This window comes from Fukomys damarensis, unplaced genomic scaffold (assembly GCF_012274545.1).
Source record: "Fukomys damarensis isolate Sample0158 unplaced genomic scaffold, DMR_v1.0_HiC HiC_scaffold_32, whole genome shotgun sequence".
Taxonomy (NCBI): Eukaryota; Metazoa; Chordata; class Mammalia; order Rodentia; family Bathyergidae; genus Fukomys; species Fukomys damarensis.
In genome coordinates, this window is record NW_022900944.1 from 40588606 (window position 1) to 40602193 (window position 13588).

The window sequence follows — 13588 nt, forward strand, 5'->3', positions numbered from 1 at the left end:
TAGTCCCCAGACTGTGAGCCCCAGCATCACTGGGAAAATTGTTAGAAATGCAAAATCGGAGCCTTCACCACAGGCGTGCTATGCAGGTGCTCTGCCACTGAGCACTACACAAGACCTGTAGCTCTTTTGATGTTGTGTTGAGATACTGTCTCTCTAAGTTGCTCAGGTCAGCCTTGAACTTGCGATCTGTCTACTCAGGCTCAAGTAGCTGGGATTGCAAGCATGTGCCACCATGCTCAGCTCTGTATTTTAACAAGCAGCCCATGTGGGAATTCTGATGCACAGTAAAGTTTGAAAACCACTATAAATAGCATATTTTTTTTAAAAAAATGGAAACTCCAAAGCCTTCAGAAGTTGAGATGGAGTTAAGCCTTAAAATAACTGAGAGAATGACTGCCACAAATGTGGCTCAGACAATGTAAAGAAAAACATGCCAGTTTATATACTATCCTGGGCCGGTGAGACTCTTACAACCAATCTGTGTGCTGAAACTTGAGGACAAATTTTTCTGCCTTCCTAAAGGAGTGAACATATATTGTAACAATTCACATGCTCACCAGTATCTCTCAGTGAGTAAAATAACGAGTTTCTGAAGGTTATTTCCTTGACAATCTTTTTCTTAATTGGGCCAAAGACAGGACAAGACTTGGGATTGCTGTTGGGCATAAATAAAATGTAAGATGGGCTCTAATGACCTGTGTCCATAGGGAAGTGGGCTGCAGGGAGAGGGAGATTTTTATCATAATGTGTTCTTTGTGTTGTGCTCTGGCAGTGTTTGATTCCCCTGGTCAGTCATTACTGAGATTGCCAACAACCTGACAAAAGAGCAGGATGGCAAGACCCTAAAATCCTTTCATACGGTCAGCCTTGCCTTCCTTTCACTAGAATAAAAGACAAGGAACCTTTTCCATAGCTACCTGCCTCTCCTTTGAAAATATTTTTTCTTTTAATTTTTTGAGATAGGGTCTCATATTTTGTTCAGGTGTCTCGGACTCCTGGGTTCTAACAATCCCCCAACCCCAGTTCTCCCCAGCAGCTATGCCCAGCTTGATGAACTCCTTCTGTGGACCAATTTTCATCTCATATTGGAAGGTTAATAAACTACCGCTGTGCTAATTGGTTTGGGTTCACTAAGCAGTGCCTTTTAAGAAATAACTTGTGTCTTCATTTGAGATTATTACCATATTAGAAATTAACTTATCCCAAACAACAAGCTTCGGGGAAAAGAATACACAGCACAGTTTACAGCAGTTTTTAGATAGCAGAATAACTGCCTCATGCTCAGCAGCTGCTTCTTGGAAGTCATATAAAAGGGATCCTCTTCTCCATTCCAATATCTGCTCTCTGCCCTTGGACAAGGTACTTTATCCTCTCTCAGCTTCACTTTGTTTTTGTATGAAGTGGAGATTCGAGGGGTCCACATCTCAAAAATTAGCAGATCATATCATCGCATGAAGCCGTGTTCGGTGGCTTTGGCAGAACACAAAATGACAACAGCTAAACATTTCTCGTGATACTTTACAGCTAACATCCCTCAGAGTGACTTAATAGATAGAAAAGAAAACAGAGACACCAAGACTAGCTTTCATCTTCTACACAGAGTCTAAGCATTCAAGTCAGTGTCTTTTGTCAAGACCGCCAGCATCTCCATCTCTGCCTAAGCTAAGGTTCTGATACTACCTTAAGCAGAGCCCACAGGATGAAGGGCCATCAGGCGAATAGAGACACAGCCAAGCCCCAAGCCCCACAGTGGTCTGCTGGCAGTGCAGGGACCGAAGCTCATGCTCCTACCTCTTTTCCTTCCAATGTTTCATCTTACTCTTCTTTTCCCTTGCCCTTGAGATTTTATAGTGTTGTGAGATATACAATTAGCAAAGAGTTTGAGGACCTTGACTAAATCTCAGCTCTGTTATACTAATTGTGTTGTGCAGTTGTGACTTTGTCAAGTCAGTTTTTTTTTTTTATGTAGAGTCTTAATGTTCACATTTATTTAATGAGAATAACAATATCTGTACTTTTTGCTTTTCTGGGACTGTTACAGTGTTGAATGAGACTTGTCTGAAAGCAAATTATAAATGGTGCTATGCAAATATAAGAAAGTATTTAAAAGCCCTGTCCTCACATTTCCCTGTATTTTTTATCATGTGTCTTCAGATTCCTCATCCTGTGTTTTGAGTTTTTCAGGGTCCCTTTTTCAGATCTCTCCCTTCACCCCCTCACAATGCTACATCTCAATAATAATCCTTTACTCCTAGTCTCTGACAAATCATTTATCATGGGAGGAAAAAGAAAAGTCCTATTGTATTATTAGAAGCATACCCATCTTTGAAAAAAATAGAATTACCCAGCAGAACATTTTGTCAAGTACTTTCTAACATTATGTTTTGCGATGATCTCAAATGTCTAAGAGCTGTGTAAAAGTTAAGTAAAAGAGATGTCTAAAGATTACCCCCATGTGCGCTTGAGTCATCAGACCTAGTCATTTTCATCTCCCCCAACTTTCCGTGAGAAAAAGTCAGATTATCTTAGGGAACACTGGAAACTGTCATTGTGAAGCTTTGTAGCATAGTACACCCCTGTGTTCTTTTGTGATGATGAGAAAAGAAAAGGATTAAATAGACCCAACTTTAAGTCCATGGGTTGTGCTTTCTGTGTGGCTTTGTCTTAATATATCGAAACAATGTGAGTTTTTTCTGGAAAAAAAAAAAAGGTCGGTAATGTTTGCCCCAGTGGGATGATTGATTATGGTACTTGATTTAGTTTGCATCTTTTGGTTTTGTGGGACAGAGACCACACAGGTGACCTAAGCAAAGATGTTTGATTATAAAGAGGCATGAAATAACAAAGGGCCTGAAAGAGTGGGAGGTGTGATGGCCTTGGCCCCACTCACTCTGGGCTCTGGACCCTCTCCTGGCTAATTCAGCAATGGAAGTTTGCAAAACCTCACCCTGGTGCAGGCTGCTGAGTCAATTCTTTTAATTCCCCTACCTACTGGCCTTTCCACTTACTGTTCTAAAAAGCTCAGGTCAACTAAGTCCCTGTAGCTCAGCTCTATCTTTTGACGTCCTTTCTGTTAACTTGTTCTCTGGCTGCTGAATACCCAGTTTGTAGCTTTTGAGAACACACCCAGGTCTTGAACACACACATCATCTGTTTATATTAATGAATGGACTCTGGCCTAGATGAGGAAAAGTTACTCCTCCAACACTGGGCCCACCAGGGGTACAGCAGTTGTCACCAAGGAGGAAGAGATAAGGAGCTACAAACATGGCCCTGGGACACCCCTTTCCCTGGATGGAGGGTGAGGAGATTCCCATGGCAGTGGAGTATGTTGTGTAAAGGCTCAACCTTGTGCTCTGCTTGAATTTAAATACTATTTTGACACTTTCTAAAGACGAAACCTCAAATAAGTGGCTTAATCTAAATGTATCAGAGATTTCTGTATCTGAAAAATGGGTAGGATAATTCACACCTCATAGGAGTAGCATTGATTCTTAAATACCACAGTTCCTGCCATAAATTAAACCCTCATTAAATGCTAGCTGTATCCACCTCAGGAGGAGGTTGGGTGCAGGAACCATGAAGTAGGTGTGATACAACACCTAAGTGCACTCCATCAGCAATTGCTCACCTCCTTGGTATTGAGAGGAACACCATCACCCAGCCCTTTCTCTCAGGATGTACCTGCTTCCTGAAAATAGGCATCATTCACCAAGACCTGTGCAATACTGAAAGACTTCCTGAGGAAACAGGAAGGCACAGCCTCTTATCAAGTCAGTCTTAGCCTTTCTCACTGTGATTTAAGTAGCTGGCTCTCCTCTCTGTTTATAATTACCAGCCCATTCACGTTGGATGGTGATTGGAGACGCCCAGTTGAGCAGCTAATAAGAGGGATGAAGCCTTCTCCAGGGGGCCGCCATGTTTGCAGAACTGTCAAGTAATTTCTTCTGGCATTTCTTCCTTAGTGCCCTGGGAAATCATAAGTTTTCACACAAAGGAAAACACAGCCAGCTAAAATATGCTTGGAATGAGATGCAGTCTTTGATTTGGAACGTACAAATTTCTTTTATTGTTACACAGCTATGCTTTATGTATTTGCTTGGGTTAGAAAATGGACCATTACGCCAAAGTGAAGTTTATAGATAGTGGGAGTTTTCCCATGTCAGCTCTGAAACTATTTTTAACCCTTGCTTAACTAGCCTTCCTAAAATATTTCACACATTTCTCACTGTCTTTGTTGAAGACATGCATTAAAAGAATAACAGCCATTGAATACTAACAATGTACTTGGTGCCTTGCTTAAGGGTCTGACTTCTGTATACCAACCCTGTCAAGTAGTTGCTGTTAGAACTCCCAAGTTACAGATGAAGAAACTGAAGCACAGGTTATGGAAATTTGTCAAAGGCTACATAAATATAGAAGTGGTAGGATTGGGATTTGTACCCCCGTCTCCCAAGCTCTTATAAAATGGTCATGTTGTTGAAGGATATTTGGGATAATAATTGACCCAAAAAACTACTTACTGTCAAAGTAGGACCCTTGGAAGTCTAAATATGCATTTCAGCTTTCTATCCATTTCTCATTTTTAAAAGGAACTAGTGCTCACACTGGAACCTCATTTTTATATTGATGACTACTCCTGCACTCAGCAGATGGGACGAGTACAGACTATACCATGTTATCTTGAACCTATTGCTTGCCAGACACTGTGGAAGCAAGGAAATTTGAGGCAAGCAGCTGCCTTCAAGGGGGCCACCTGGAAGGGATGCACTGGCTGGGGCAAGGGGTGAAACTTGCCTGATCTCCAGGAGGAGAACCTTGAGGTGTGAGTTTTGACACCCTTCATCTGTCTTCGAGTGAGGTGTCCTTCTGCCTTTGTGCGTCCCTGTGGATAAGACTAGCAAGTAAGACCAGAGAGTAGATATAGAATTACAAGGGTGATTAAAATTTATAATAAATGTTTAAAAATGTAAAAATGGATTACAGTAAAAAAAACCATTCATTCCCCTCATCCATTTCAAACACACTTATCCCATTGTCCTTGGTATTTTCTGAAGCACTCCAGAAGTCTGCTTTAATGAGTGTCTTTACAAGTTGTGATCAAGAACATGGTGAACGCTGCTGCTGAGTGCCATTCAGTGGGAAGACAGCATCATAAAAACATTACTGCGTGTCCTCATCCACCTTATTCAGCAGATCTGACACTGTGCAACTTGTTCTTCCTCAAAATCGAAAAGACCATGGAAGGTAAATATTTTGAATTGGTCCAGGCAGCCACAAGAGCATAGCTAATGACACTCACAGAAGAGCACTTCCAGAACTGCTTCAGAAAGTAACGAGAACGGTGGGACAAGCTTGTTTAAAGTGAGGGCATATTTTGAGGGGCAATTAATGGCAGCGTGTCTTTTACTGTAATCATTTCTAGCAATTTTAATATTTACTCTATTTTTCAGTCATTCCTCATAAATATGCCCTTGGCTCCACACAGACCAAGGAAGAATAGGCAAGATCTACTTAAAACTAGGTCTAGTTGTCTAGCTTGGAAAAACAGCTTTGGCCAAATGCTGATGGGCCTTGAGTCAGACTGAGGAATTTGGTTTCTGTGATCTCAGTGTTTTTTAGATGGTGACTTACGAAAAACAAGAAGCTCCTCAGAGCCACATCTGCTGGGAGAAATGCATGCTCAAAGGGATGTTTTTCCTCATGGATCTAGCAAAAGGGTGCTAAGTGTAGTTCCCAAGAGTAGTTCTGAAACATAAAACAGATTATTACATTGGTGTCCTCACTGGAGTGCAGTATATGGTTTCCATGGAGATGGCTTTGATATAATTCAATAACATTCTTATTTCAAAAGTAATGTGTAAATAGAAAATACCTAATAGCTTCGCTCATCCATAGGTAACTCACAGTTTCAAAACAAATGCTCCAGCATTTTCAGATCCACGCAGCCCTCCCTTCAAACTTTCTGAGTCTCTCTTCTCCTATTCATGGCTCATATTCACAATTATGGGTGTTGTTTATGCACAAGGCTGGTGTAAGTGTGGGAGATGAGTGAGAAGAGAGAGTTGGCTGTTTTCAGACCTTTTAAATTAGTTGTCCTTTCTCTTTCTCTGTTTGTCATTGTTTGGCTGGTGGCCATTGTGTCTGGCTTCCTTCCATGTGTGTTTATAACCACTTCCTAGGGCATTTTTTTTAAACCTGTGATTAAGTGCCGGAATGTCTAATGACCAGACTTGTCAATATGTGTTTTCAAAGAACATTTCTGGGTAGACACAAAGGACAAAGGGACTATATTTTGAATTAGAAAGTAAATTGCAACTATTTTTACCATTAGAAACGCATTATTCGTCTGCATAGGGATAACTGAATTGTACATCTAACCAAGAACCAAGAGGCATTACTGTTAAGGACACTTGGGCTGAAAAAAATAAAAAGGAAGGAAGGAAGGAAGGAGGGAAGAAAGGACAACGAGCAGTGGGCAGAGAAGGAAAGAGCCTTCTCTTGTTTTGGGATATTATTTTGAATTTCTATTTTTTTCACATCTGCTGTTCACAGTGGCTTGAACTTCATCGACTTGATGGTGCGACAAGGGAATATTGACAACCCTCCCAAGACTCCCCTGGTGCCAGGATTTGAATGTTCCGGGATAGTGGAAGCTCTGGGGGACAGCGTGAAAGGATATGAGGTAATGTTTGGACTGTGATTTAAAGAGTAATATTCACCTGGAGTCCATTGAGACAATGAAAGATTATGCAAAAATATGCTTGAAATAACCAAGGCCATGTATTATTAGGGCTGTCTTCTTATGTAGTTTTTATTATCAATGTTTACAATGAAAGGACTTTGCAAAAATCTCATGAATTCTCGTGTACTAATTTGGTTGCTTCTAGCAACACTTTAGCTAAGTGGGCAGAACAGATCTTGTCATCCCTTTTACTCATGTGACATGGACATGAAATATTTGGCTTTGGATTCACCAAATGGACATAGCTCCTTCTCCATTTACAGCTCTCATTTCCATTATCTTGGGCTCAAAAATCAAAGGATGACAAAACAAACTCTAATTTGGTTCCTTTAAATGTTTACTTCACTGATAAATTTAAGTTCTTTATAAATCCATAACTATTTCAGGAATGAGAAGAGTCTCATTTTTGGATCAAATAAATTGTAGTCGAAGAAGAGTAGAGGTCCCTAACAATGGGTCAGAAGTGACTGTGATTGATTGATTGATGGGTTTGTGAGTAGGACAGTGAGTTAAAAAAAAAGTTTATTAGATAATTCTGGCTACTTTTGTAGATGTTCAAAATTCACCATAATAGAACATGTTTTAATTTGCGAAAAGATAATGACCCTTCCTGCCATTATAATTCAAAGCAAATAGAATTGGGTCTATAAAAACCGGGACACTGGACAAATCAGCCACATAAAATTGTGGTAGCTTGGAGCCAGAAAAGCCAGTATGAATATAACTGTGGTCTCCCTTAGGGTGGATTGAAGGAAGCTAACCCTTGAGAACCCACCAGAACCAGGACTTTAGGAAAACTATCTTGTTTTCACCTTTAACAAAACCCAACAAAGTGAAGACTCATTATCACCTGTGGTTTAGAATAGTCCTATGATTTTCTGGGAGGTCAGGAGGATACTGCATAGTAGTAGAACCTGGGTTCAGGTCACCACAGCTTTTTTACTCTTCTGAAATACACGGTGTTTACCCCTGATCCCAACCCCCACAAATACTGCAGTGCTAAATGCAAGAAAAAGGAACTGAAGAAGAACCCTATAAAATTCAATGCCAAAGTGCCCTTCAAATAAAATTTCAGCATGCTCCTCAGTCTCAATGCCTCTGAGCTTCAGTAGCCTCTGAAAATATCAATATGCTCCAAATTCTTAAGATGACTGCCTGGAAATCTTATCTTACTTATCAGTCTTATTGTTACTGGTTTCCAGATAACCAGCAGAAAAATTGTTGAGAAAGAAATAGATGAGCTTTTTGCATTTTTTTCCCCACACAACTTTACATTTTCTGTCCCTAGGTAAGCAGTATAACCAGAGGCACATCGTTCTCCCTGCAAGTGCTGCATATAAAAAAATATTATCTATTCTTTACTCCTCCATATGGCCCCAGAGGAAAAGATCAGCTTGCTGTCTGTGTGAACCCCAAGCATTGAATAAATAAGTTATTTTAGGGTAGTAAATGGGGACGTTACTCGATTTGATTTAGAAGAATAACTTAGCTGTACTTGATTCCATATATTTTCACTTTAAACATGATTTGTCCCCTGGTTAGCTCTGGGTTCTTCACAATGAAACTCCCTTTCTGTCCCTCTCTGCTCCAGTGACTTTAGGCTGCACAAACAAATAGAAGAGGCCACCTACACATTTCCAGGCAGGATGTGATATGGAAAAAGGCCAATATCAATATTCCCTGTGTGATTTTGACTTAAGATTCTCAGTCATGTTGGAGGCAGAATACCACACAGCAGCCTGCTGAAGAGCTCTCTTGGTTTGAGCCATTGCAAGGGAGGATTGAAAAGTCGTTGCCAGGGGCCCAGCACTAAAGAAATTATTTGGGCTCATTCACTCAGGACTGATTTCTTTTTCTGAGCAGAATCATGTAATGAGGTGAACCAGCCGCCTCTTCTGCTTAAAAGGCTAAAGTCAGACTCTGAGGCTGAGGCTGCTGTGGCTGAACCACATTGGCCATTTTGAGAAGGAAATATGGCAGCCCCGAGGGTGGTCAGTCAAGCCTCCCCTGTCGGGACATTGAAGTGCTGTGCTCTTTCCACTCTGTATCGACAGCCAGGTGACCAGCTACTCAGTGGCTGTGTTGGGTCTTCACAACTCCGTGAGAAGAGGTCCGCTTGTCCTCCTCTGGTCCAAACCGCTCCCTGAAGGTGATACTCTGCATCATCACTTGATTTCTAGGGACAGGGACTCGCTGTTGCGGAGGCAGCTTGTTTTCCCTCTGTTTACCTTCTGCTCATTGACCTGTGATCCCATGAGGTCAGGAACCAAGAAAGCACATTCTCAAGAGCTAACGTGTGTTCTGCTTTCCCCATTCTCCTCTCCCTGCGTGGAGTGCCCTGTGTGCATACAGTGCCGTTTAATTTTCACAAGGAAGCATGACTATTCTCATACCTGTTTCAGAGCTGAAGGAACTGACACCTAAAGAGTTCGGCTAATGTGCGTGCCCGCCTGTACTCGCTCATACAGCTTTATGGATCAGTGTAGCACTCATCTCAGGCATAATAAACTGTTACTTGTATGTGGAGTCAGGCTCCCTTTCTGGCCCTGTTCTTCTCTCACTCCATGCCCTTCAGCATGTGATTTAATCTCTTTGCCTTAAATGTCTATAAAATCTGTGACCTAAATTTAGCTGTACTTCGGGGCTGCTGCAGAGCTCACCTAAGAGGAGGCTCGTTGTTGTTACTGTGGTTGCTTTTGTTGGGTAGGGATACGGATAGGAGGGAACAGTGAAGCTTCAAAGGAAAAACAATAGAATCAGTTGTAAGAAAAAGCACTTAAAAACCGAACCACTTATCTATGAAGGCCATAAATTAATTCACATTGCACTCTGACCACAGCAATTTGGATGTTGCACTTGAAAGCCATAATAGAGCAACAAACATGCCAAATATCACAATGGTTTAATTAGCACTTGGCAGGGAAGGGTGAGCGTGCAAGATGATGTGCCCCAATCATTCCATAGTGTGTAAGGTGCTGTACACTGAATGCTCAAGGGAAGGGTGTAGAGCCTGTTGTAGTCAGCAGGGATTTAGCAAGGGAATATATTAAATACAGGACACATAATTTCTAAGATTATTTTATGATGATTACCCAAAGAGTCAAATGCAAAGGAGTGCAAGAGATTAACTGCACACTAGAGGCCCAAAACATTCAACTGAGGTCCTGGATCCCAGCAGCTTCCCACAAAAGTCCAGCTAAAGGCTGAGTCCAAGGTCATGTCCTCCTCGAGTCCAGCCAGTGGCCTAGAACCTACGGCAATGTCTCGTGCTTGTTTGTATTGAGGATTTACACCTGGAAGGCCCACAGACCAGTGGTGGAAGGCAGAAAATCTATGCTCATGAGATGAAGGATTTGTGCCACCAAGCTGAGGGATACACATTGGAGCCATGAAGCGATGCTCACAGTAAAGGTCAGAGCTCCCCTGATGAAAGCAGCAGCCATTCCCAGCTACAGAGAGGCCCCAAGCTCCTCCTCCAAGAACAGCCTAGTTTACATCAGGAAAATCATCCGCAGCAATCTTCTAGAAAATCAACAGGCCAAGATTTTCCCCTCCAGTTCTCTTTTTATGGCTACTGGTAACAATCCTCAGGTGGCTCCTCCATGCCCAGACCACACTGATTCCGTTTAGATGGGCATCAGAAGTTGACCATCAGTCAGTCCATCACCGGGCCCGGCTTCTGTGGCCACTGAGAAGTCTTCGTAGATAGGCTACGAGAGAACTATGAGCACTTGCACTTGGGAGGCCACCAGGACATGCATATTTGAGAGTGTTTTGCTTTGCTTTGTTTTCTATGAAGGAACCTATAATTTTTTTAAAAAAATCATATCTTAATTGGAGAAATAACTCCATAAAAGATTAAGAAACATTTAGGTCCATGTTTGATTCTGAAATATGAAACAGAACACTTAGTGACCATCTCTTTGCCCCTAGTAATACCCTTGGGTGTCTTTATTCACTCATTCAACCAATAATAAGCAAGAAACCACACTTCTAGCATAGGAATACAGTAGTAAAAAATAGGGTCAACAGATCCTGCCCTCATGGAGCTGGCGTTCTAATTGGGGAATGGAGAACATAGGCAATAAAGATGTAACATGAGTAAACAAGGTACATCTAAGTGGGATGCGGCCTTCCAAGAAAATAAAAGCAGACAACATGGTAGGATGGAATGAAGGAAAGGAATGCTTCCTGAGCTCCATGGGACATAAGAGCTGAGTTCACAGATGTTGTATCACCATTCATGCTGAACCCTATGGGAAAAGGGCACATTCCTTGGTCCCCAATTTACACATTCATTGCTGGAGGGACGGAAAGGTTGAGCACCTTGACCTTGGTCAACAGCTACAAGGGATGGAATTATCTTATGACCCAGGTTCAAGGCAACACAGCCATTGCTTCTACTGTTTCAGGAAGCTCTTCTAGTAGATTAAAAGTAGATCAACTTTCACCTGGATCTGGGAGGAGATGATGACAGCCATGGTGACTCTTAGGGTTCTCTTGGTTCTTCCTGTACAAAAATACTAGTGATAAGGAAACCCCCATGGCCTCAGCTGAGGCAGCTGCCAGCTGGACAGGTCAGTGACACTCTAGAATGCCCATAAAATCAGCAAGAGTACACATTTGGCTGAAGACCAACCTCCATTCAAAGAAAGGAAGGCCCATTGCTGCTCACACCTACAAGCTTGAGCTTTGTAGAGCATATCCTTTTGCTTCTGGATCCTCCATCCAGCAGGAGTGGCCAGCCCAGGTAGCCTTCCCCTTAGGAACAGCTCACCTTGGCAACAGTGAGGAGGAGGGGTCTGTCTACCATAAGAAAAGCTCTGGAAAGACACAGATTTTCCAGCTCTGCTCTTTAAATGTCCTTTCCCCTTCAGTCTGAACTTTCCCACCTATATGAAGGTGGGAAATAATAGTTTATTAGTGTTCTAAAAGTCCAAGAATTTATGGGGTTCTTGCAGGAATTATATACGGTCATATAAATAAAGGCACTTAATCTAGATTTGGGATTGTACTCGATTCTTGGTAAATGTCAATTGCTGTTATTGACAGTACTTACCAGGCACTACTCTGGTAGTTTGCTCAAGTCTAATCAAGACCATACAGTGATTTCCCATTTTTTTCAATAATGCTTCCTATGAATTTCCTGGAAGCATCTCCAGGGTTGAACTTCTGCCATTATTCTCTCCAGCTTCCCACCAGGGGTTTTGTTACTTTCAGTCCCTCGTCAGCCCATTACTCACTGTGTGCCAAGCACTGGGCTATGCATTGAGAAGCCAAACATCAGCAATACCTGCCTCTGTCTGGTGACAGCTCAGTGTTCAGAGGGGAGAGCCAATCACAGAAAACAGTATCCCAATATGAGATCAACACAGCAACCAAGGCTGTATAAGGAAGTGGGTGGACTTTAGTTGAAGTCTAGTATTCACCTTGTGCAATTGTTCAGACTTGGGGAAGTTTTTTTTTTTAACTGTTCTGAGCTTTCGTTTCCAGTCTGCAAAATGGGGACACTAATAAAAGCTACCCCATGGGGTTGTTGTAAGGATTAAACGCAGTGCCATTCACAATATATTTAGTGCTAGCACAAAAGAGACCCTCCATCGGTAGAGATATGACCAACAGAGAAGGTAGTGAGTTTTGGTTTTGTGGGAAGGAGGGTGGTCATTGGGGAAGCTTCAGGGAAAAGGGGGCATTTGAGCTGAGCTTTGGAAGAAAGTGAAAGATTTGCCACAAGGAAAGGAAAGCCAGGGAAAGCCAGCTGCAGAAATAGCAGGCACTGCTGCAAGTGTTTCCCGCCAGCTTTTCAGGATGACCGCAGAGGTAACATGGACAGGCCCTGGCCAGGCTTCCTTTCTCCTTGTCTCTCTCACTGTCCCAGCTCTCACTGCTGCACCTTATTACTGCAGCCAATTAATGGTGTCCTGTCTGGGTCAGACTGCTGCCACCATCAAGATGGAGGCCTCTGCTCCCAGTATCCAAGGTGTCTGGGGTGATTTATGGGCCTTGGAGAGAGGAGAGAAGACAGTGAGGACTGGAGCCCCAGGCTGCACATGGAGAAGCTAAGCAAAGACTTTTCCTTGCCCAGAGCCTCAGGGAGGGTATGGGTGGGGGATGCTGCTTATATTCATGCCACGATTCCTGAGGACAAGGAAAGTGTGGGGTCCTCCAGAAAGCCCTGTGCCCAGCTATCTGGCCATTGCGTAGATGAGTTGCTTGCCCCTCCCTTGGACTCTGTATTGCCTCTGTTGCTGGCAAGTATGTTGGGGCAGGGTGATTTGCTCCCGGGCTCCAGGTGCCTCTCCTGAATTAGGCTAGCCCAGCCACCCACAGGGATGCTCTGGCTTCTGGGGCAAGGTGTCTGAGACCCTAGGGAACATACTGACTCTGTCCCCACCTGTGTCATCCACCTGAACTCCTTGTTACCCAGGTCTGAATAGGACCAGGAATGGCCTGTTACCTTTCTACTTCATCAGCCCCTGGCTAGGTGGACAGCTGGCTCCTAGTCGACCCCATGCCAGCTACACACTGAGGTTACGACAGCTCTATCCCAAAATACCCAGTCCTGGCCAACCTGGAAAGACCCCAGAATTGCAGCGAGCCCACCTCCAGGCTACTCTGGCATCTCTTGGCCTTTCTCCACCCTCCCCTACACACTGCAAATTATCTTTATTATCTTTGGACCAAGGTCTGAAACATCACTTTCATGGCTTCATGCCAGCTTCCTTTGCCACTAAAATATCCTCTTTAGGGCCAGGGATTTAGCTCAGTGGTTCTTGCTGCCTGCCTCGCAAGTGCTAGGACCCGAGTTCAACCCCAGTACCAAAAAAAAAAAAAAAAAAAAAA

General features: G+C 42.9%; 1 protein-coding gene across 1 annotated transcript in view; it reads left to right on the forward strand.

The window, feature by feature from the left end:
• Positions 1-13588, forward strand: part of Vat1l (vesicle amine transport 1 like) — a 156019-nt gene that overhangs the window by 17223 nt on the left and 125208 nt on the right. The window contains exon 2 of the mRNA XM_033757895.1: positions 6556-6685. Coding sequence (XP_033613786.1) covers positions 6556-6685 — 130 coding nt within the window. The remainder of the gene's footprint in view (positions 1-6555; positions 6686-13588) is intronic.